The 25,136-nt window shown below is 43.8% G+C and overlaps 1 protein-coding gene across 2 annotated transcripts in view; it reads right to left on the reverse strand.

Moving 5' to 3' along the window:
- pvrl2l (PVR cell adhesion molecule related 2 like) overlaps positions 1-25,136 on the reverse strand; it is a 372,881-nt gene that overhangs the window by 206,233 nt on the left and 141,512 nt on the right. For both annotated transcript variants that reach the window (XM_069681001.1, XM_069681000.1), the window contains exon 2: positions 2,691-2,800. In XM_069681001.1, coding sequence (XP_069537102.1) covers positions 2,691-2,800 — 110 coding nt within the window. The remainder of the gene's footprint in view (positions 1-2,690; positions 2,801-25,136) is intronic.

The raw sequence follows: 25,136 nt of genomic DNA on the forward strand, positions 1-25,136 counted from the left end.
TTTGAACTTCCCTCTTAGACCACATCAACACTAATGTGACAATAATTTAACTTTTAAAAAGCCAAACTTTTGCTATGTTTACGCTAACACTCCACGCTACGCAGGCTTTTTTTTAGCCACTAAAACGGCAACTTTTGGAAACGTAGGTGACCCTGTATCAGTTTGAAATCTCCTGGGTTGCGTTTTAGTGTCATACGTTGAATAAGCACTACATGAGGCTTAGATTTCTGTGCACCTTTTAACCCTTTTTCCATGCTAGCACTTAGCTCCACCAAACACTTCAGAAGCAGAAGAGAATCAGAAAGACTTTATTTATCCCCGGGGGGAAATACGGGGATAAAAGAAGATGGCTAAATAAAGAAAAAATAAGGAACAGGAGCAACTGTAACAGGCTGCAGGCACGGTTGGCGCTAACAACGGGTGCGAGGACCCTATAAGGACCCTGTAAGGATTATTATTATTCTTTGTTTCGTTGTCCGATCACATTTTGGAGGCTTTAACATGCACGAAAAGTCAACATTTTTTGCACGCATCAGGTCTGGCTGGATTCAGGGTATGACTTTGTCAAAATGTCTCTACAGCGCCCCAAAAGAACATTTCAAAAAGGCCTCCCCATAGAGTTTACTTCCACCAAGATGTATGACATTTGGTATGCATATTTATAATGTCAAGACTTACAAAAAATCCTCTTGTGCCCATACCTAAAACCCAACAGGAAGTCAGCCGTATTCATGCAGCCGCCAAGCCCACATGCTTTCTCTTCTTAAGTCCTCTCAGTTGTTTTGCTTGTTGCTTTAACGGATGCTTCATGTCTTAATTTATTCCTTAAGTCTTTCTCCATCACACTTTGTCCTATTTGTTACCTCATCCATGTGTTTTGTTTTTTGTTCTTTGCCGTTAATATGACTAATGGAGCAGACTAATAGGGTAGACGGTAACTCAGCCTGTAGGGACTTGGTTTGGGAACGGGAGCGTGGCCGGTTCAAGTCCCGGTATGGATCAAGAGTGGAAATAGGGCCGGTAGCAGGAGAGGTGCCAGCTCCTTTCCCGGGCTCTGTCGAGGTGTCCTCGAGCAAGGCACCGAATCCTGCTTGGGGCGCATGTCCATGTGCAGCCCTCTCACTCTGACATCTCTCCATTAGTGCATGTCCGCAGGGTTCTGTTTGTGCATGTGTGTATTTCGGGCCTTTGTGTGTGCAGCATGTTTGTAAAAACAGAGAGAAGAGATGGATTCCCTTGGGGATTAATTATGCCTCCTTCTCCTCTTCTTCTTCTAAATTCTGCCCTCTCCATTCTGTTTTCATGCCGAGTGAAACACGCTTCATTTTCTGATTCTGAAATACACTTACAGAGTGAGTAACTAACGTAAGGACTCTGCTGGACCTAGTACAGCAGTAAAGCAACATTTGTGCCATGAATTTCTTCTATGTTTGGTCTGAACATCAAAATGTCATAGGGCAGAGCTTGACCTTAAAGGGGACATATTGTAGCTCTGCAATCAATTATTATTCTAATGTGTTTCTGAACCACGTTGGTGAAGTTTGTTTTGTTTTTAAAAACTAAACTAAATGTCTGCTCCTGAAATATGTCCTTCACTGAACTTTTTATATAACTCCTCTAAATTCCCCCAACTGAGACATCATTTAAGAGTCACACAACGGAGACAAAGAATAAATTGCTTGTGTTGTATGGCTCAGAGGATCACATGATAGGGCCGTGAGGAATGATGGCAGGACATACGGTGACTAATAGGAGCCTATAAGGAATCGACTCTGGCTGTCATTGCTTTCAAAAGTCCCTGTTTCAAAGTGTTTTCAAAGGCCAGTTTAGGGTTTCAAAAAGTAGTAGCATTAACTTAGCATGTTTAAAAGCAAAAACATGATAGTGTGGATGTAGCCTGATCATCATCGTGATTAACCAGGAGGAGGAGGCATCTGCTCGCCTTCTGAAAGCACCTTAGAACGAACACGTAATGCAGTCAGACGTACTCAAACGCACCACACAGCGACGAGTGACGAGCTAAAAGGCGCTTCAAAGGTCACAATGACGTCAAATCAGACAAGTTTGTCGTCAATAGAATAAAATGCACCCACTGTCAGAGGGATGTGGACATATTTTAATTTGATTATTTTTCGGAGCCTCTCCTTCCTCCTGAAACGAACACGCCGTTTTGCCATTCTAAGGTTCGACCTTAGCTGCAAATGGCCGACAGTATTTGGAGTGACCACGTAGCCCCTCCCCCACGTGGGGAGCGGCCGCACTGCACTGTCTTCAAAGCTGTAGAAAACATGGCTGCTCTGGGATCGGTTATTCGGCCTTATATGTAAGAGCCAGAATCACCAGGCGGTATCAGACTTGACTACAAGCTTGTGCAAGAAGGCAGCCTGAGGTGGATGACGATTGGTCGATTTCAGCGGAAGCAACGTTCTGAGTAGAAACCTGCAGCTGTTCTGAACGGCTCATTTCAGAGGCGACCTTTTTAAACATGTGATTCTGGAAAAACACGGAATTATGCAGTTTCGACTTTTTCACTGTGAACAATAAACACCCCAAAACTAGAGAAGAATATCCATTTAAAAGACACGGCCCCTTTAAGCTAAACCTGCAGTCTCCTTTTAATTCTTCGCCCAGTTTAACTTCAGCTCCTCCAAAAGCAGCTGAAAACTCCACGCTGCGTTTAATCTTCCTACCTGTGTGAGTTTGGTGCTTCCTCCATCGATGAATTGGCAGCGCAGGTCGACAGACTCCGTGGGATACGCCTCCAGCTCCTCCTCCACTCGCACTTTCTGAGCCCCGATACCTGGAGGCGGCGAAAAAAGGAGACAAAGAGGAGGATTATGAATCATCCACAAAACCAATAGCGTTTGAATAATTGATGTTTGTTTGTGCTGAAGCTAAAAACAGGAACTCGAACAAACAGAGACTCAGACAGGAGACAGTCGGGGAACAACGGGGCTATTAGAAGTCTTTCATTATGAATCTGGTGCTGTGTTAATGAAATTGCTGTGATGGATGTTTCATGTTTTCCCCTCCTACTTGTTTTGTGTGTCGACCCCCTTAAAGAGTGAAATGATTTGAAGTTTATAGAGAAATATGAGGGAGCAAAGAGAGAAAGACGATTAATAAAAACAGGGAGAGAAGCAGAGACGAGTTCATCGAAGGGAAATAAAAACTGGAATCACGAGCCTTTGATAACAAGCCTCCGGCAGAGTCTCAGCCAGCCTCCTTCAGCGAGGCCCTCCTCATTACAGTAAAGCTCGTCTACCACGAGGCATCGCTAGGGGGCGAGCCGCGAGGAGCGCCGCGGCAGCCCGACGGTGGCCTCTCTTATCCGTTTGAAACGCAGCGGAAGACAACTCTTTGCTGGAGCATGAAAGCAGGGCGGTCAGCGAGGCCGGAAGAGGTTCACTGAAAACCAACCAGAGAGCCGCTCTGCCCGTTCAAACTGAAACAGAGATGAAAGGAGGACGGAGCCAGAGACCGTCTCGACACCGCGCAGCTTCTGCCGTCCTGAAGGCTGCCTCAGAACACAAATTGGACAAGTGGAACAACTTTTCTTTACGTCTCTTATTCTGTGATCGACTGACTCAACCGTGTGTAGTCCTCGGCTGCTGCTCGTGTGTTGCAACACTTCTTTTGAACCTCCACTTTCTCTTTTTACCTTTTTCTAAAGAGAAAATGTCACCGCGCCGCTGTGATACCCTGTTTTATTCCAAACAAGATTCAGTGTTGGTACCCATTCTGTCATTCCTCTGCGTTCAAATGCACTCCGCAGGAGAGCGACGCTCCCGCTGAATTCTGATGGATTTGACAAATAGAACTGACGTGGCAGAAAATGCATTTGAGCTTTGAAAAGAAACTTCACAGAGTTTGTCACCGAGAGCGGCAGGAAACTCTGAGACGGACAAATTCTGCTGAACGTAAATATGGTAGAACTATATTCATATTCAAGTCAAACGTTTAAACTTTGCATCTATTTCAAACAAAAATATTCAAATAAAGTTTGAAGTTCTTCACAACAACAGGATGAAAACACTTTTAGTAAATTCACAAGGAGACATATGAAACCTACAGAAGCCCTGAGCGGACATGCATGCATTTTATTTCCTCCATTTTCCCATCTCAGGAAATAAAAGCTGGTGGTCTCGAGATAACTTCCTGGCGATCTAGATGTTACAGAGCAGGACATGCCACGCTGCCATGCTGTGAGTTGAGCCTGTTTCTATGTTTGTTTTGGGGATACGAGTTAGGATCACCTGACGTGACGGTGGTGTAGCGTTGTTATCTCGTGCCCCCCTCAGCTCAAAATCCTTCACCTACAGGGCCCTCCAGAATCTCAGCCCCTCCTACCTCACTGACCTCCTTTACACACTCCAACCTGCAACCTCAGATCAGCTGACACCAACCTCCTTACCTCTCTGGAACTCTTTCCCCCAACAGCTCAGAAACTCTCCCTCCCTCCTTTCTTTTAAAACTCACTTATTTAAATCTGTGATCTTTAATTAGGTCACTGTAACTTTATCTTTTCTTTATATACGTACACACTGTAAATACTTAACTGTTAGTTTTGTACTTTTAATGTCTTTGTTATTGTTTTTATTATCATGTAAAGTGCCTTTAAGTACCCTTTAAAGCACTATACAAATAAAATGTATTATTATTATTATTATTATTATTATTATTACTGTAATAACGTGATAAATTAAAAATAAAGTCAAGATCTCCAGAAAACAACCAGAAATAACTCACAGGGAAACAGAGTAAATAAAATGTGTGGATGCATGTCCGCTTAGGGCTTCCGTAGAAACCAACAACATGATAAGAATAAACTAAATGGAGAAAGAAGAAGATTAAAAACTTTTAATAACTATAATAAAACAATTGATTAGACTTACACGGCACTGAATTAAAAAATGTCTGCTCTGAAGGTCATTTCAGAACGACAGGTCGTGACAGTAAAGTCCAGGTCACACCTGGTTTACAGTTCAGATCTTTGAGTTCAGAGTCACGGTTCTCAACTGGTGGGTCGAGACACAAAAGTGGGTCGCGGGGCTGTTTTCAGTGGGTCGCAGACGTGTGCTTGAAAAAACAAAAAAAAGTCTATGCTGTGCTTTTATTTTGAAGGACATGGGTTTCCTATGACTCGAAGTTTATTCACACTTACATTATCATTCCTGAAACTCAATGAGCCCGACAGTAGTTGCATTTATGTTGCCCTTCTTAGTTGAAAAAAGCTGCTAGTGGAACGACGAAAAGAAGGAAAATGTTCTTCTAATCAGACTGCACAGATTCTCATCAGATACATTTGATTGGTTAAAACATGTGGGTGACGATTCGTCGTTAAGGAGGTGGTGGTGGGTCCTGAGGCTACACCAGTTGAGGGCCACTGCACGAGAGGATCTCAGGCTTCACTGAAGTGAATAAAGGATCACACAATTACATAAACACTCGTCAGGGCTTTATAAGTGATAACTGGGGGCGCCGGGTTAGCTCAGCGGTTAAAGCTCATGAGCCATGTGCAGAGGCTCGGCCCTTTGCTGCGTGTGCTCCCTACTCTCTATTCCCCTGTCTCTGACACTACCCACCGTCCTCTCGCTCTGAATGAAGGCATAAAAGGCCAAAAACTGACTTCATCATGAGTCGAGTGAGTTACTAAAGACTGAAGAGATAAATGCATGAGTTCATGTTTGCAACTTGTTGAGAGACAAAGGGATCAGATCCCAGAGACTCTGAGGGAGATTATCATCAAAGGTGACGCAGAGATGTCTGCAGCTGGAGGTGATACAGGAAGTCTCGTCCTGTTGTTTACCACGCTGTGAGAAATGTGCTTATTAAAGGAACAGCAGCAGCCGACATGAATCGTCTCCGCCTCTGAGCAACAGATCTGTTGGTGTGGATTAGTTTTCAACAAGCAGCTCGCGACACATTTCTGCACAGCTGCTTCGTCGGGAAAAAAAGTGTAAATTTGCAGTATTACACTTCTTATAAAGATGATGAACTTGTAATCCTGGTAATCACGAGACGCAGAACGAGACTCAGACTGAGCGAGGAAGAAACAAAAAGAGGAAGTATCAGAGAGCAGCAGCCAGAACTTGTAATCCCTCGTTAATCTAGCAGTGGAGTGAGAGTCCGGCAGCTTCCGCTCACAATCACACGCGCCTTCCAGTGACATTTTGATTGTTCGTCACAATGCGCCTGATCATCAAACCTCTCGACGCTCACTTTAACTCTGACGCTTTGTCTCTGCGCTCTCCTCTTCCTCTCTGCTCTCGCGCTGCTCCTTTAACTGCTCTCTGTCTAGCATCCACGCAGCGCTTCAAACCCCCCTGCCATGAACCCCCTGCTGACCCGGGATCAAATCCTACCGAGGTCCTTTCTCCCCTCGCTCGCTGCCCTCTCAGCCAGACTCTGCGCCTGCAAAGATAAAATTCTTGCGGGGAGCCGAACTCTCGCTCTCACCGACAGAAAAGGGGATAAGTGCTCGCCAACCGCCAGCAAGCCCCGGGTGGTTCCACTGCAAAAGCCTCTTAGTGTGTGAGGGATTGATTAGGACAATATGTTACATGCCACAGCGTAGAGGTGAATGGGCCGGCTGGGGTTTTAGCCCGCAAATCAGCTGTAAAACACAGTCACACTCACAAAGAGCGTGAAGTGTGTGTGTGTGCAGCGGGGGATGCTTTGGATTTACAGCGTGCATGCAGCAACGTGTGCAGGGACGGATTCAGTGTGTAGAGGCATGTGTACTCCTACTACTGTGTGTGTATTTACTGTACATACGTGTGTGTGTGTTGTGTGCATAAATCAGAGCATCTCGTTGTAATGTGAGTGCACATGAGACTGACTTAGCCATTGAACCACAGTGTCTACCCTGAGGGAGACAATGGGCTGTCAAAGCAGTTATCCATTTCCTCTGGAAGACAGATGCTCATGACTACACACACACGCACACATTACACACGTGCAGAACTCATAAACGACTGGCTGTCGGAGTTCTTCCACGGCCTGCATCAACAAGAAAAGCAGAAACAACCGCTGAGCTCGTCGTCCCCGTCTCCGTTACTGCTTCTTCTGCACAAACACACAGATTCATGTCCCCTAATTAAACACACAAACACGCGACTGCAGCTTTTCATACAAAACTAAACTGCACAATCGCGCGCTCCAGACTGTCTCGCCGAAAGAATGAATCACGTAAGACTTTGGGTTATTCGCGGTGGTCAATGAAATCTCTGGTGTGATGCAGGGGAAGTAATAAAAAGAGAGGAGGAGATGAATACTGAGAGAGACGTCAGGAAGGAGAGGAAAAGGATAAATGCATCATATGGAAAGAACTAAGAGAAGGTAAAAAGGAACGAGTAAAGCAGAGAGAGACTGAAGGCGATGGAGCCGCAGGGCCAGACTGGAGGAGGGAATCAAGAGCAGTGACTAAAAACCAGAGAAAGTGGAGAATGAAAGGAGGAGAGCGCAGAGAAGAGGAGGTTTGAAACACTTTAAAAAAAAACAGATACGAGGAGAAGAAGTGAGACATTGACAGAGTGAAAGGAAAGACGCAGAGAGCACGAGATCACACGGGGAATGATTCATTTCCACAGAGACTCGGAAAGAGTCCATCGAGACGTGAAGAGCGGGAGGATGGAGAGAGCGTCTCCCCTCACAGCTCGTACAGTCAGACGCAACCACCTTGTGAGCGGAGCAGTTTCCACTTGTGGGCGTTTGGAGTGACTTTAGGGTCAAACACCCGAGCAAAGACTTTGATACCGCTGAAACTTTATTCTCAAAAACATCGTCTGTGGTCTGTTGAAAGTGATTTGTGTGGGCAAACCAAAGTCCTCCAACACAGGTCAACTGTTCTTGTCTTCTTTGCCAGGGGGTCTCAAACTGTTTGGGGCCAGGGAGAACATTTTCGAAGGACGCCCTCATAATCGTAACACTGATTAAACATAGGCTTATAACCATTTGCACTCTTAGGGCGCATTCACACCTGTCTGTTTGTTTGATCAAAACAAAGACCAAATTGTTACAAAGTTGCATTTTTCCTCGAGTTTGGTTTGTGTCAAACGGCAGCTTTTTCCAGCGGACCAAAAGTTTTGATGCGCGGGGGAACTGCTCTCTGATTGGTCAGAATTTCCCCGTGGGAAAACTCCCTGAAGTAAACAAAGCGAGAGAGCACACTGATCAATCACACTCAACACGATCGCAGACTTTAATGTTGTGCTGTTGAGGTTTTTACTTTTAACGGACATTGCTCCACAGATCGATCAGTTCCACTCTCCTTTAGTTTCTCTCTGAACAGTCTGAACACCTCCGTGTTGTTGACATTTTTTGGTCAGCACATATTTCTATTTCCTCATTGCTCCCTCACGTCTGTCCTCTACTCATCTCGCTGCGTGTCTCTGCAAATGTCAGCACCTGTAATCTACAATGCACATATTTAGGGTTTGCTTCCTGTATTTGATCCTGCTTTAAGTCCGTTTACGTTCTCACCGGAATCACACTGGACCATGGTTCGTTTGGAAACAGGCCGAGACCCGTCTTTTCTAGTGGACCATTGTGTGGTCGTTTGGTCCGCACCGAGGGGACTAACGCTCCAGGGTTCGCTTCAATCGGACTAAACAAGGCTGAACCCGCCCTCAGACGCCATTGGAGCTATTTGTATCGTCAAACTTATCAACCGAAATACTTCAGACTTGTTTCTCAGGGATAAACATGTTAATACCAATTATATACTTTAAAGGCTCATTTTATTCTAACTGCATGTGGACTCAACATGAACACAGACATACCTTTCAAGTGATCTTAAAAGCTTTCAGAAGATGAACCGCAGCAGGAACCGAGTGACTCATGACAGATTGACGTGATGTGTCACAATCATGTCAGTTTCTATTGGTCCGAAGCTAACGTGGGCGGGAGTAATGGACACAATATGCTTGTTTCATTGGCGCAAATGGCCCTCACACAATTTGTAATTTATTATAAATGTATTGTAATTATTTCACGGAGCCCCCGTCCACTTTGGGAACCACTGCAGGAACTAGTTAACTGGTTTAAACAAAGAGGTCCAAGTTTGTGTTTAAATAACTTTGCTCGATGTGTAGATGAGTTCCATCTATGTGACTCCAGCTACGACAGAAGTACACAGAAGTTACATTACATAAAGAAGTGATGTAAGAAGTCAAAGTTGAGTGGGGCCCTGCTCTCCTGCTGCCCACACGGCCTGCAGAAGCAGCTGAATAATGTTTTCAGAGACACTGAGGGGAATTTCCAAATTCTGAAAGAGAGAGCTGAGAAACATGAAACCTGCAGTTCAAACTCAAGGTGTGTGCTTTGAAAGAAGTGTGCAGTTTGGAGGCAGAGAGACTCGAATGAAAGATGTTATTGAGTTGCATAAATGGAAACCTGCGACTAAAAATCTGGATATATTTGGTTCTACTCGATGAATTTGGGAATTCACACAGTTAGAGGTTCAAACTGAACTCATTTTTTAACTTGAAGCAGTTTTCCTCTTGGAATGGGACCGGTCCAGCATCCACCAACAAATCAGTCTGCTCCTTCTCTTCCTGCGAGAGTGAATCGAAGAAGGCCGGGCTGTTTCCTCTAACATGCTCTCTGTAAACTGGATGTTGCTGCCTGCTGTGTTGATGTACAGTGCAGGCTTCCACTGACAGCTGCTGAGCTCATATCACACCCACACTCAGGATCATGTGAGCCCAGTGACCCACCAACACCAGAGGGCGCGAACGACTCTCGGTGCTCTTAGGTCAACAGCCCAGGTCGAAGACTCTCACTTGATTACACATCTAGCAGCATACTAATGACCTACAGAGGCTTATACTTCTGGCTCCGTCCACCAGTCAGTTTAACTGAAGAAGCCTTTCTGCTGAGAACGTCTTCAAGAACTTCAACCACATCCAGACCTTAATCTCTATTTACAGATCCGACATATAAAAGTAGAATCTGTAGGCACGGGCGATGATTTCCAATAAAAGGAAGTCGTTTATCGCTAACCGCTGGCTACATGCCCCGGCGTGTTCACAGGTGTGCCCAGAGGCTTTATCGTTGTCAGACTACAGCCGATGAGATTACCACGACCTGGATGACCGAGAACCGTCACAGACTTCCTGCAACAGATAAAAGCATCTTGGAAATGTTTCTGATCAAACCTCGAGCTCTGCAGGTTTTTTCACCCTGGCAACACAATTCAATCTATCTATCTATCTATAATCTATTCAGGAACGCTGGAACAACCGAAGTTCAGTGATGTGATGGTCTTAACTTTATCAAAGCACACTGTCTTGATTGTACGAGGCGAGGTGAGAGGTGACAGCTCATGTAATAGCTGCGTTCTGCTCTTTATTTCTTCAGAGCAGCATTCACACACACTCTCGTCCTTCTATCTGGGAAATCGTTGTCAGTTTACCACAGCGACCCTGGTCTTTTCAGTCCTCTCCATTATTTCCTCCCAACCCCGACGATCAGACAGTTCACAGCTCGTTGTTCTGCCGCTCTCGCTGGAAGTCGCTGCGGACCGGAGCGTCGGCTGAGTGTAAACGGAAAGTCAGAGAGGGGAGGCGGTTAAATGAATGGCTGCTTCCTTCCCAATGCACCGGAGAGATGAATCACAGTTAATTGACATTTAGAGGCTCGTGGCATTTGCCTGTTTATGTGGAGCTTCCCCGCGTCGACAGGCGGAGACGGCGCGAGCGTGAGGGATATGCTGATGGGGTGCACACTCATGCACATTAACATCCAAATCGCACACTTATAGAGGGCAGTGAACCGCAGCTGTTGTGTTTTGGCGTTTCTTTTTTTGTCATGATGTCAGATCTGTCAGCTTTTATTTGTTTGATTAGCAGCAGCTGTCGAAGGCGTCAGAGGAGAGAAGGAACGCATCTGAATAAAGGTGCTGCATGAGGGAACAACACATCAGCGCAAAGTTTGATTTCTGAGGCACCGCAATTATCGTCCACACATTAGACTGAAGAACAGGTGTGAGATGTATTATTAGTGTTTGTCAGAGCTAAAGTCTGATGTATATTTGTGTTGAAGCATAAAACAGGTAGCGGGGGGGTAACCTGGATGTCAGGAGGTATTTATTATTGAAAGTGTTGCAGAGGTGTGTAATTATTGTTTTGATGTGAGGCGTCTTGTTTGTTTCTCTAAAGCTTAATTCATGTTTGTCTCTTTGAAATATTTTAATGTAGCAGGTGTAAACCGCCTGTTTCTTTAGAATCTGAGGTCTTTTACTTTGAAACAGGAAGTTAGAGTTTGTTGAACACAGGTGGGTAGTGTTAGGGTTACATTTGCTGAAAAAAAATCTCAAGCGGCATCCAGTTAGTGACGCGTTTTCCATCAGCCAGCAGTGGTTGGTCTGCCAGAGAGGGTAGGCGGAGCTAAGCGGCTGCAAGTGTTGCGAGTAAACAGTAATCTACTATGGCTGAACAAACAAAGAAAAGATGGATGACTACAGATACAACTTCAACAAGAAGTGAAAATCCAAAGAAAAGGAAACAAACTCGACGCTCAGATGAAGCAAACAGTCTGAAAAGGAAAGCGACCGTCAGCCAGGAAAATCAATAGTTACAACCGGAGCCAACCGTGGACGTCACACATGCGACACTGTCTGGATATCTGGGAAGAGTGCTCCTGCAATTACCGTTTATCGCCACAGGTGCCGCCAAAGAGAATGAAACTGAGATCTTCGAGATTAGCACTTTAAAATACACACACGTTCTCACTCTGCTCTGTGGCCCGGAGCTTCAACATAAAAGGATCTAGGAGCACGTTGGGGTCAGTTTGGCACGTGCAGGCTGGACGGTCGAGTTAGCATTCATAAATATGCAACATCCGGAGGAAATGTGCAGAGCAGGAAGTGTATACATAGATTTATTTATTTGTATTTATTTATTTACCTACAGCTTCATACTTTGACGTGTGTCCATATGAAGGCCCGTCGTTGCCCTGAGAACAGATTCAAATTGCACAAATGTCCAACAGAAGTCACGACTACACGCTCACCCTCTGGAGCCTCAGAACGAGACCCTGACTTCATCTCATCCATATAAAGACACGATCGTCCCTTTAAGTCCTGCTCGTCTCCGTGCTCATCCAGGAGTGAAATAACATCTGTCTGACCGAACCTGCAGGTGCAGCAGGTTAACTGTGTGATCACACACTTAATCAAGTCTCCGGCCTCCAGCTTTTGCGCTTTAGGTACAAACGCAGGTGGAGGTGTGTCGGACCGGGTTTGGTGAAGAGACAGCTGTCGAGAGCGCAGAGCGATCAGGTGGAAAAGAAGCTTCAGGCGACCGATAGAACCGCTAACAAGGACGGGAGACGTTTAAAGATTCATGCAGTGAGGCTCATAATTACACCGACTCAGCTCTGTGTGTAGCACGAGGACTGTTGTAATGTTACGTACAGAATATTAATATGAGGACAAATACATGCTCACATGGAGCGGCAGCAGGAGAATAGCAGGACGGTGGCGACAGATGTCGGTCCATGCAAATACATGACAGCAGAGAGGAACGTCTGAAAAACAGTCGACATAATTCATGATGTTCGCATTTCTTTTGGAGTGTAGTTGAGAAGCCGCGGTGGCGTCTTCCTACAACATCTGCGTGTTTGAATGCAAGCTGTCCTCTTTTACCGTTACGTTCTTTTTAAATCATATTTTATTTTCCTTTTTCATATTATCAACAACACAAACACACACAGTCCCCATGATGAGACAAAACAAAACACCCACACACACACAAAGTTAAATGTATAAAGTGCACATATAACCGACACACCACACCCAAAAGCTCAACCTCAGCTTTCCATCCGTTCCACTTAAATAAAATATGTCAACCGGAGGGTTAAATAACAAATCACCTGTGTCACAAGCACCGCTCCTCTCTCGTTAGCACATCTTCTAACAATCCCAAACCGAAAGGAAATCTCCCATCAGAAGAAAAACAGTTCATGCATCTTCAATTAAAATCCCCTTAGTGACAAATGTCTAGCCAAAAGAAGTACAGGAAGGGAAATACACACACACACACACACACACACAAGATAAATAAATAAAAAGCAAAAACAGGCTGATGAAGACCTTTTTAAAAATAATAACAGCATGGATTATTTTCCCCCATTCAAATTGAGTAATTTGTTCTTTTCAGTGGCTTTTGTCGTTTCTAAGTTCAGATAATAAACCATTTCTTTACTCAGTGTTTAAATAAAGAGAAGATGTAGATTTCCAGTGTTTTAAAAGAAGCTTCTTAAATAAAATTGATGAGAAAATAATTCAGCTTGTGACCGGCTAGTGACCGGTCTCTCCAATAGCTTGGCTGGTTTTGGCTGCCCGCCGGGGTCAGCCCTACACATGGGTCTGTATGTGACTGAGTGACTGAGTGAGTGAGTGAATGAGTGAGGATACTTTCAAAGCCAAATCAAGTGAAAAAAAAAAAAAACTTATAACAACAAGAACGGCCGGGGAAACACTTCAAAATAAAAGCCTTGTGTACAAACAACGGGAGTCAGAATTCCAGATCGGGCTTTTACTTTGAAAATGTTGACGTACTTTACTCTCCATGCCTGTGACTTTTACTACAGGAAGAGATGTTAATGTTGCTGTCAGAGATCAACAGGACTTATCACAATTCATTTTAACCGTGAGACAACTGCTCGCAGCTCGCGGTAAAAATAGGCAAGCCTCCAATTCTCTACGTTTTGGGCGTGCGAGTCGTGCGAGATACGTTTTCATGCATTTCAAATGAAAATGAAAACCTCACGCAGCCGTCACGCACACGCCACGCTTCCAGTGTAGCCCACAAAAGCGCACATTGACCTGAAGCGGTCAGCCACAAACAAGGTTTTGACCTGGTCTTGTTAGAGGTGTGTCTGCTTAGTTGTCTGCTGTGGCTGCAAATGAGGTGAATAAGCGCGTAACGAACCAGGGCAGTAAACATGCACACTGAGAAACATAAGAGCATGCAGGAACAGTTAATTATTACTCCACCTTTTTACTCCACTTAAATCACACAGGTAATCGTTTAATAGTGGATGTACAAATATTGATATTGGCTGAGGTAGCCCTCTCTTACATCACACTCTGTACGTTTCACACTTAGAGTTCAAGTGTGAATCGTGACAGTTAAAGGGCTGCAGGACGTGTTATCAATCACTGTAAGCTTCCACTGCACAGTCATTAAACAGGTCAACACCCATTAAAGTCTGCAGCTCATGACATTTACATGTGGAAAAAAACTTGCAGTATAATCCTTCAATTGTGACGCGAAAGACAAGAGAAGCTGCAGAGAGAGCTGCCGTTGAGTGACTGCCTCATCCGCCGCACACTGGGAAGCTGAATTACAGCTAATTGGCATTTGACAGCTCATAATCATGGCACTCTGCTTTGGCTTTCCAGTAGCAGGACACTGATCAGGAACGCGGCGCAGGGAAAGCAAAGAGGAGATTAGTCGTCACGAGGACGGCTTTGGTATCACACACAAACACACACACACACAGTTAGCGTTAGCTGGCAGTCAGAAGGTCCTGGCATCTCTCTGTGTTCGAGGATTTGTTTCCACAAAGACGCTAATACAGCTGAAATTAATTGTACTATGATATATCCACCGTTTAAAATATTCATACCCTTTAAACAAAGGCTGAATCAAAGCAGGAGATTCTCTGCAGTTTGGTGCTACAAGGATCCACATTCAAGACCACTGTATTATCCTCCGCCTCCTCGCATGCTGGATCTCCATCCATCAATGTCCACATTTAATGATGTTAGTACTTGATTGACAGCAGATGATTCCTTTGTTATAGCTGCTCTTTTATGTTTAGGGGTTTTGAATGACGAGCACAAAATGGCTCTAAACATGTTAAATTCTGCTATAAAGAATTTAAAAACGGGTCTCTATTGTCTCATCTCATCCATCAACGTCCAGATTTTCCTGCATGGAATTTAATGATTTATACTTAAAGGAGAGCAGATGATTCTTTCGTTTTATTACAGGGCTGTGTTAAATACTGGATGCTGATTGGTTAGTAACGACATTCCGAGGTCTGCTATTTCTCGATTAACTTCTCGACTGTTGTTATGAATAACAGACCGTTGGATGTGGCTTTAATCACACAATCCGGAGGACGAACTGTAATCATATCAATCTGCCGAAAGAAGTCCGGTAAATTTTATGTCTGTCTGTTAACAGGGGAAAAAAGAAAAGAGACGAAAAACAGCGGAGAGAAAGCAATAAAGGTTGAAAGACACAAACACTGAAGGCTACAACAGAGAGATCTACAGACCTGAAGACGGCACATGAAGTAAACATTAAACTGAACACAGGTCGGGATACGGCGGTGTTTAAAGACGGTGAATAGAAAAGAAAATGTCAACAGACTCTGACAGTGACGAGACAGAAAACCTCCATCAGTTGCTGCACTGATTCCTGCTGTCCTATTCACCGTGTTTCACTTCACCGTTAGAGGAAATGTTTCCATTTAAGGTGAGAAATAACAGCTAGCTTAGCTCATTTTAATGTGAGTAATAACAGCTAGCTTAGCTCATTTTAATGTGAGTAATAACAGCTAGCTTAGTTCATTTTAGTGTGAGTAATGAAAGCTAGCTTAGCTCATTTTAGTATGAGTAATGAAAGCTAGCTTAGCTCATTTTAATGTGAGTAATAACAGCTAGCTTAGCTCATTTTAATGTGAGTAAGAACAGCTAGCTTAGCTCATTTTAATGTGAGTAATAACAGCTAGCTTAGCTCATTTTAATGTGAGTAATAACAGCTAGCTAAACTCATTTTAAAGTGAGTAATAACAGCTAGCTTAGCTCATTTTAGTGTGAGTAATGAAAGCTAGCTTAGCTCATTTTAGTGTGTGTGATAACAGCTAGCTTAGCTCATTTTAATGTCAGAAATAACAGCTAGCTTAGCTCATTTTAATTAGAGTAAAAACAGCTAGCTTAGCTCATTTTAAGAACGCAACAGAGCTATCCGTAACTCTGGACACAGCTCTCACTGTGAGTGTAATGGAGTATTTTTAAATGGAAAACTGAGATATAATTACTTCTTAATTAATAAAATTATTTCCAAAGCAGCATTTTGTGTCAAATGATTGATTTTGTATATAAATATGTGTAATAAGCGGGATAATGTACAGTGAGTAGGTTTTTGTAGTGGAGGAACCCCTTCCTGCTCACTATACATTATGCCTTCCATAGCTGCTCCTTTATGTTTACATAAGAACTCGTATAATGGCTCTCAACGTGTTAAATTCTGCTGTAAAGTTGGGAATCTAGAAATGGGTCTCTCTGTGGATCGACTCGCTTTTGGAGCCAGCCTCAAGTGGCCGCTTGAGGAACTGCAGCTGATCGTCATTACTGCACTGGCTTCATATCTCAGCCCAGGTCACAGATTTGTTCTGCACTAAACATTCACACTGCAAATGTTAAATGGAAACAGCGTTCCCGCTTACGAAGAGATTGTCAGCTTAAAATTAAAGTTAAATCTTTGAACTTTACAGACGCGAGGTACTTCAGGGCCTGTCTTCAAAACACTTCAGAGACTGGAATATCCAAATGCATGAAATATTGAGCTAAATAGGCCTTTTAGAATATAAAATGAGAGCATTAAATGACAGAAAATGATGTATGATACGTTTTAAAAGCGGAAAAGACCGAGAAGTTTCCACATTCCTGCAGGAATTGTTGTCTTCCACACATCAGTGACCCAGAATTAACTCTAATTGGCCCTGAAAGCTTGTGGCCTTTGCCTGATTAGATATAGCACTTACAGCGCAAAGTGTGTGAAGCCGTTTGGAGAAATTTAAATGGAAAATTGGAAAAGTTTGTCACAGCTGGAAGCATCCGCGACAATCTCTGCAATAACTGAGGCTCTGCTGATAAATGCTGTGCGAGATTAACCCCCTGATGCGATTTCAAACGGCTTTCTCTCCGCCTCCTCGGCCCTGTGCAGGTGGAAAAGATTTCAAAATAAAATAGTGAAAGGATAAAACTGACAACCATTTATTCAGACTTTTGACTGTCTTTGCGTAGCAGGAAACTTAGTGAAGGGGAACAAAGGGGTAATACCAACTTTGACCCATGTCCTGCATAATTAAAGACACAATAAGACTTTTATTTTGCTAGTGTTTTTTACTTCCTGTGGTGGGACAAGACAAGTATCCATCCCAAGTTTTCAGTTATCAATATCAAGGTATTTTTGATTCTTCTTGAAGACTTTTGCTCACGGCCAATCACCTTCAATCTTCAAATTACTTTGACTTGTGATTGGCCCACTGCCACAGCAGCTGAAGCCCATACAGTCTGTGGAGCGGTGAAATTGTGTGTGGTCGATTTGACTTAGTTGGCTGGTAAAATGTTACCTAACCAGGTGTCACGTTTAACTGTTTAATCATTTGTGCACTTTAATGTTTACCGCTGGAGAACTTTAAGTCGTGTGGCATTAATTCTCCGGTTGGTGTGTGTGTGTGTGTGTTTTCAAAGCAGGGGTCACTTTATATTTTAGATTAACATTATTTGGCAGCTAAAAGCTGAAATAATTGGCATGTTTACACAGCAGGGGTCTTTTCAGCGTGACCATATTTCCAGCTGACAGCTTGTTACATTAACTCCAGTTATGTTGATTTTGTGTTTCTTTTTCAGGACTAAATTGGGCGGCGTAATCCTGCTCGGGCTGACAAAATGATATGACCTGTAGGCTGAATATTAAACTCCCTCTGCATTATGCGGAAATGGACACAGAAAGTGTGCTGATGTTCGTTCCTGGAGAGTTGAGATTGTGCAGGTGTAAGGCTTTCTCTCACCCACATCATTTGGAAATTAATACAGTTCTACAATTGCGGTGTGCAGCTCGTGTGTGTGTGAAAGAGACTGACTCACCAGTAATTGGTATTTGACTCGAAATGACTTCCACTGTATGAAGCCATCTTTAATCAGCTTTTTTTGATGGCAGGTGAAGCAGAGATTTCCATTCACTCAAACACCTTTCCGCCGTCAAGAGGCCGACAGGGTTCAGGATGCTTCACACAGAAGCCGTTGTTATCATAATGAATAGGTGGCGGACGTGCAATTTATTTCCACGCTAGAAATTGTCGAGGATCTGAGTGTGGATCGTTTTTAACTCCCACTTGCTCAGGTATGCAATTGAAAACCATTACCTAAAGCTAAATCAGGCAGCTGTCTGTACGTGTTGGCTCTGTAATTTGCATGTTAACGATGCTCAGTGATAATTGGCCAACATGCCTCATCTTAAAGAGGGGGTATTATGCTGTTTGACATTGTAAGACATATTTATAATGTTACAATGTTGGATGTTCAGACTAAACGTGGGTGAAGGTTCAGATCTGCAGGTAAAAGTATGTTGGAGTAATCCCCAGGCTTCTCAGCTCAGTCTGCTGTGAACGCCAGCTTTCACACTGTTTTTTCTACACGCTGCACTTTGTGACATCATAAAGTGCAGCCTCAGCAGGCTTCAGAGAGCTGGCCGATCAGAAGAAAGTGGGCTTGTAGGGGCGGGGTTTCTTAAAGAGACAGCGCTGTGGGAGACGTTTCAGGCAGAGGCTGTATGAGGACCTGCACAGAGCACCAGTGTGACAAAAGTGTTTTTCTTAACTGTAAATGATGCTAAGCTACTCCACAGGTACCACAGAGTGAAACATTAAGCTTGAAATTAGCATAATACCTCCCCTTTAACTGATCACCACAGTTTATACTAATGTTGTGTTTCAGCATCAAAGACAAAAAAACTCTGTGTTTTCTAAAGAAGAATGCATCTTTACAGGAAGTCTTTAACCTCGACCACATTTAGCCTCATGCACGAAGCAGAAACGCAGCTCGGGTAGCAGCGTGGGTTGTCCACTAATCAGAAGAACGAGCGGTTTAATCCCAGGCAAGTGTCTTTCTGCAAGACATAGTGTATAACACAGAACTGCTTCTGATTTGTGTGTGAATGTGATGAATAGCGTGGAGTGTAAAGTGCTTCGAGTGGTAGGAAGACATAAAGGGCTCTTCAGCTGTGCAGAGCATTTGCAGAACAAGTGATTATGGAGAATTTATTGATTCACCACTTCACTATTCTCTCTTTTGTATGAGCAAATTGCACACGTTACATACATGAAGTCACACTGAAGTCATGAACGTTTGCCACAGAGCCTTTCTTTGTGTCATCAAAGGATTTTTTCTGTCTCAATAATACTTTATAATTGTTAAATCCCCGGATATGACTACTGACGATACTTACAGTTATCATTTTGTCAGCAGAGTTAAATCTCTCTGTTGTGAAATTTGTCTTTTTACTCTTTGGTTGGTTAGTTGTGAAACGATGAGGGACAGAGGGAAAGAAGATTTAGTCACGTTTCTGCAGTTAAAGCTCCTGTGAGGAGTTTTTCATTGGTCACAAAACAGAGTGAAATTAATTGTGATGACTCTATATGAGCTACAACAGCAAACCAGACCATCAGCGACAAGATTGATTATTTCTGTATAGTTTTTTTTAATGCCTGAAACTGCTGGCGGGGGGTGGGGTGGGTGTCAGACGGGGCGATTAACTGCACGCTGCCTTTGTTTACATTCTCCAGGGCAAACATTTAAAGTGAGTGATGCATATTAAAAGAAAGCAGGATGAGATTTTGTGTTAAAAAACCACCACTTCAGCACGTACAGGATAAAATCAGCAAAGAGATAAGAGGTACGGCTTTGTCCACAGGGGGCGCCAAAATCAACAGAAAGTTCCTCACGGGAGCTTTAAGGGAGTCTGTGAATCCCACATTACTTCATCGGATGATATAAAAGAGGGATCTATTTATACATTTCCCTATTGCGTTCACTAAATTAAAGAAGCTCAGACTGTAAGTGTCTTAATCTTTTCCTCCACCCTGCGAAGATTATCAGCAAAGCCTTTTGAGGTTTAATGTCTAAGCACCAAACCTGACTGAAAACTGGCTGCACAGAATGTTTGTATTTCTTATCAGTGGTTTATGAAGCCTGTTAAACCATTTTAATGACATATAAGGTTCCACAGCACGTTCTGATATATACTGATATATTTCAGTCTTATAGTCAACACGATGGAGGCTAGAGGAGATACCTTCTGGTTTCAAACGTGCTGGAGTCCAGGGGTCGTCTCCACACAGCAGGATGACTGACTGTCTGTGTTGAGTAAAACCTGGAACCCTCTTCAAAGCTGAAACTGGTCTGAAGTGAGAGGAAGCTGTTCTGGGTGCTACGTGGTTACAGATGACTTTATGAGCGAGTGGTCGGTCAGAGAGGCCACGGGACAGGCTGGAAACATCACGGAAGAGAGGATAAGATGTGTTTCTCCTCCTCCAGCAAACACTGCAGAGGAGCCTTCGAGCAAGGCCTTAAAGCTGCTGTTGTTTTCACATGCTGAATGTATGTTTCCAAACTGATGCATGGTGCTGCTAAAGGGAAAGATTTAACCCTCTGACAGGCGGCCGCGGGGTCGTTTATAACATTCTTTAAATCAAGTTGCAATAAAAACAACAGCTACAGCCGTCATTCTTTGTGCAACACAAAGTCTTCCGTCTTTCGTGTCTTTTGGTGCACTGTGACTCCCGTAGTAAGGGTAAGGTAAGTAATTATGGGATGCTTGTTGTGAGCCGTGCCGTTGTAGGGCCATGCTGCTGCCGTTCCCAATAAATGATAACGTTGTTAAAATGTCAAACTTTCAATAAATCAATAACCATCAAAGTGAGGTCTATTTACCTCGTTCTGTTGTTCACTCACACACTCTCCTGTTGAGCTCTTGGAAGCGACCGATTTGAGGACAACGGTACGATTTTCTCTGTTAGCATCTGTTAGCATTTTTAAGACGATGATTTTGGGCTTGCGTTTTCTGACATTACCCTCTGTGACGCCGTACTTCTTGGCTGCTTGACTATTATTTAATGACTCAACTGCGTTGATAACCATTATCCTAAAATTAGCATCATAACTCCGCCTCAGTTGTCGCCTACTTTTGTTCCGGATGATCACCGTGCCTCTCCGTGTTTCATCCTCCTGGCTCTGTGGTTGTGAGCGACCTCTGGCCTCAGCCATGAGGGGCACTATTGCTTTTAAAAGTCTAGACCCTGACTATAAGGCGACCCCGCTTTTTCAGATGTGTTACAAGGAAAAAAAATCATCTTATATTGGGACCAATACGGTTACATGAAGGAAAAAGGAGCTCAAAATGGCCACAGAAGATTGTTGATTGCATCATCCTGTTTAAAATGACCTTAAATACAAACCATGATGGCTAGAGCTTTACGTACAAAACTACTATATGCTCTAGGTTGTGCAGATTTCGAGGTTATGAGGCATTTAAAGATACTCCAAGAAGTGACATCACCTGTTGCAGATGAAACCACCCTTGCACTCGGCTCATAACCCCTCGAGGAATAAACCACGTTAAAGACAAAGGTTCAGTTCTGTGTTTGTTCAACGTTTCTCAGGTGTTCCTTTGCACCGAGAGACGAGCCCGAGAGTCTAACCTACAAACACACGCCGTCCCACCGCGCGCCGCGTTTACACATGAAATACCAAGAACAGCGATGTCGAGGTGAAGAACAGACGGCTCGATATCTCAGGTCTGTTTTCAAAAGCCCACCTCTGCTGCTCGGGTTCACAGCTCCTCCTGTACGGCATCCAAACAACAAAAAGGGAATGACTCCCACCATCCACAGGACGGGAGCAGAACAATGCATACAAGAGCAGACGAATGGAACAACACGCGGAGAGTTCTGTCAAAGAAGATCGACCTTGCTCCTTTACAGGGAGCACAAAAGGTTGGAGATGGGAGAAAGTGGAGCGTGACGGTGTCCGTATGCCACTCTGCATTGAAAGATACATCTCAGTCATATCTTTAGAAAACAAAGGATCCACAGCAGCCGTGTCGATGGCTTTTGTTCCACGCTTCTTTTCATGTGCAGGCATTTCTTTTCATGCCCCTGCCTCGTTGATCAAGGCAGCGCGGTTCTCCTCAGAGTTCCATTGAAGAGTTCGCCTTCTCCTATCTGATGTTCTTCCACCGCTCGATACACTCGCGCTTTTTTGCAGCTCAGATCAAAGGCCAGCGAGGAATTCATCAAAAGGAATTATTCAGAAAAAGAAAAGGAAAAGAGGATCAAGATGTAAGAGATGTAGCTCGGAACAAATTAGATGGTTATCCAATATTGGTAGAAAGGACATGCGAAGGCAGAAGAGGGGAACAGCGGGTGGAAACTCAGGAGAGAATATTCAGAATTCAGATTTGCATCTTATTTCAGATCTTGTTGGATTTTTTAGGCTGCAGTGGTTTTAGTACCACAAGACATCTGGAAAGAGATCCAACAGCGCTAAAACTAACCACGATCTTTGACCTAAAACTTCCACTGAAGTTTTCAGAGACATCGTGGAAACATTGATGTGATTAAACGGCAATAAAACCATCCTGTTAAGGTTGAAACAGATTGACACTGGGATCAAAAAGCCAAATTAAAGCTCTGTTGATTATCCATCAAATAACGTTCACCCAGTCCTGTTTCGTCCTTGTGGAACTTTTTTATTCCCAATTATGATGGCAAAGAGAAACTCTGCAGAGCGTGCCCAGAACGTCCTGAGAGACAACTTGCATGGCTTCATGGTATCAATCACACTTCTGTTTATTAATCTCAATCTGTACAACAGAAAGTAGCTCAGTTTGGCCCTTTCAGACACCATCAAGGACACATGAGGCAATATTTTCCCCCAATAGAATACCTCTTAGTCCTGCCCTTCCTGTCCGTGATTGGCTAGGAAAGCCAATAGGAGATGGCTGTTTGGGTCGCATGTGGAACCAACTGTCTAACTTTATAGTGTGTGGCTGTGGCTCTGTGGTAGAGTCGGTCGTCTCTCAATTGGAAGGTTGGTGGTTCGATCCCTGACGGCCACAGTCTACATGTGGAAGTGTCCTTGGGGAAGACACTGAACCCCAAATTCTCTCAAAGCCATCGGTGTGTGATTGTGCACGGATCCTGATTGGAGATTGCCACTTAAGCCTTTGCCATCAGCGTGTGAAAGGGTGAATGTGACACGCTTTGAGTGGTCGGAACACCGTAAAATCACTACAGTCCATTTACCATTTATCTATTACAAACCGAGCTTGTCTCCTAAACCTAACCGAGTAGTTTTGGTGCTTAAACCAAAGTAGATAGTTGACGTTGGTCATGGTGAGGATTCAATCAATACATCAACTTGGACTTTTACAAGGCACGGGAGCAGCAGATTCCTGGACTCCTTGTTCTAAGAGCTTCCAGGAAGACAGCCAGGAAAGTAAACTTTGAGGTGACGAGCACCAGACAAATAACAGGACAGTGTGCTGAGGTGTCCCCGCGCCAGTACGTCTTTAACTGACATGATAGATCGCAATTAACGATTATCTTTGATGAATCTGCCGTTTGAAGACATCGCTATCTGATGTCAGTTATGGGCTGTAAGTCTTAAGACATAAAGTGACGTCCTCAGACTGATCGTGTTGCCTGAACAAAAGTCAAAAACATTCTCTGAACAACATATCACACTGGAAATCTGGAAGCGGAGAGTGGCGTTTCTGCTCAATAAATAATCAGACAAATAGACAATTATCGAAACTATGGATGATTTGATTAGTTCTCTAATTAATTCAGTGCGTCGACAGATACTGGCTTGCAGCCCTGCCCAGTTTTTATCCCCTGGTTTTGCCAGGCTGCTCCTGGCGCAGGTCCGCACACTTATCTCCCAGCGATCACCAGGATCTGGTTCCTGCTGCAACGCCAGGTCTGGCTCGCCCTGCCGTGGCAGTGCGGATTCTCTTACAGTGCCAGTTTGTGTGCTATCATGTCCACCCACACTTCATCCGGTTTAGAAGCCCTGTTATAAAACCATTAGCGGAAACTTACATGCGAGTGCCTCCTCTGCTTTGTTGCCATCTGTTTCTGCTCTTGCCTTGTACGCTACAAAAGCTTTATGACATGGTGTGTGATGCTGTGCGTGCCTGACACCTGGCCCTCTCATAGTGGCTCATATTCTTTGTATGTAATCAAGTTCGTATTGCAAGCGCTCCATGTCCAACAGGTTCATGTAATCTTGCTTATCTCAACCAGAAAGCGTCATTAAATGCATGTTTCATATCATAAGGGTCCAATTGTACAAAGGCCTTTAAATAATGCACCAAATTCCCCAACATTTCTGACCTGTAGCCGATCAGTTTAACTCTAAAAAGTATAAAAACAAGTCATGTGACTGCAAACCGAAGACATAAATATGCACAAAGAGGATATTACACTTAAACCATCATTTATAGGAGGAAGCCAAGAAGCTTAAAACAAATTAATCACAAATTTGGAGCCGTATACGATCAGGTCTCCCAGATCACATTTGTTTTTTTATTGACTCATGATTCCCGGGCCGGCTGCGGCTGTGAATCACCGGGACAGGCGGGTGCGTTCCAACAATGGGGGAGGATTTGGCTCGTTTCATTCCAAAAGCGACGCGGGTCCATTTTAACAAGCGCTGTTCAGTAAAACACTAAGACGAGAGTAAACGTGGCCAGCCAAGCACTGAGCCCTAATTACTGAGATTTTCTGCCAGAACGAGAAGCGAGCGGCAAATAACCGGATTACAAAGCTGAACGCAAATTAATAAAGGAAGATCAGGAGACGAAGAACCAATTTAACCATTCAGCTTTTGATGACGACGTGAGACCAGGAGGGGAAGGGGGGCCGGGGCTCGACACACGAACCTGAATACAAATTAACAGGAGGTTCTTAAATGGTGCCTAAAGATCCTCTAATGGAGAGGATGTTTAATTCTTCACAACTGAACACTAAATCTAAGATGATTTTATGTCGTACACGATGTAGAAACACAAAAGAAAGTAGAAAAACAAGCGACCACATTGTGTCTGTGTGTCTTTGGTCAAGAACTGAAGGTTATTAAATTTAAATTTATGTTTCCATTTCATAAATAATCCTTCATTTCATCCAAGATATGAATATTTTCACCTCCAGGCTTGTTCAATAATTGATCCGCTGCTAAAGGGGGAGAAGTGTTTGAAGTTAAAAGTCACTGTTGAGTGAACATGCATCCAGAGATCATCAGTCAGGCGCAGGAGTCCCGTGGAGTGTGA

Source organism: Semicossyphus pulcher, unplaced genomic scaffold, assembly GCF_022749685.1.
Source record: "Semicossyphus pulcher isolate SPU_LCO1_2020_fin unplaced genomic scaffold, fSemPul1.0.p SCAF_5, whole genome shotgun sequence".
NCBI lineage: Eukaryota > Metazoa > Chordata > Actinopteri > Labriformes > Labridae > Semicossyphus > Semicossyphus pulcher.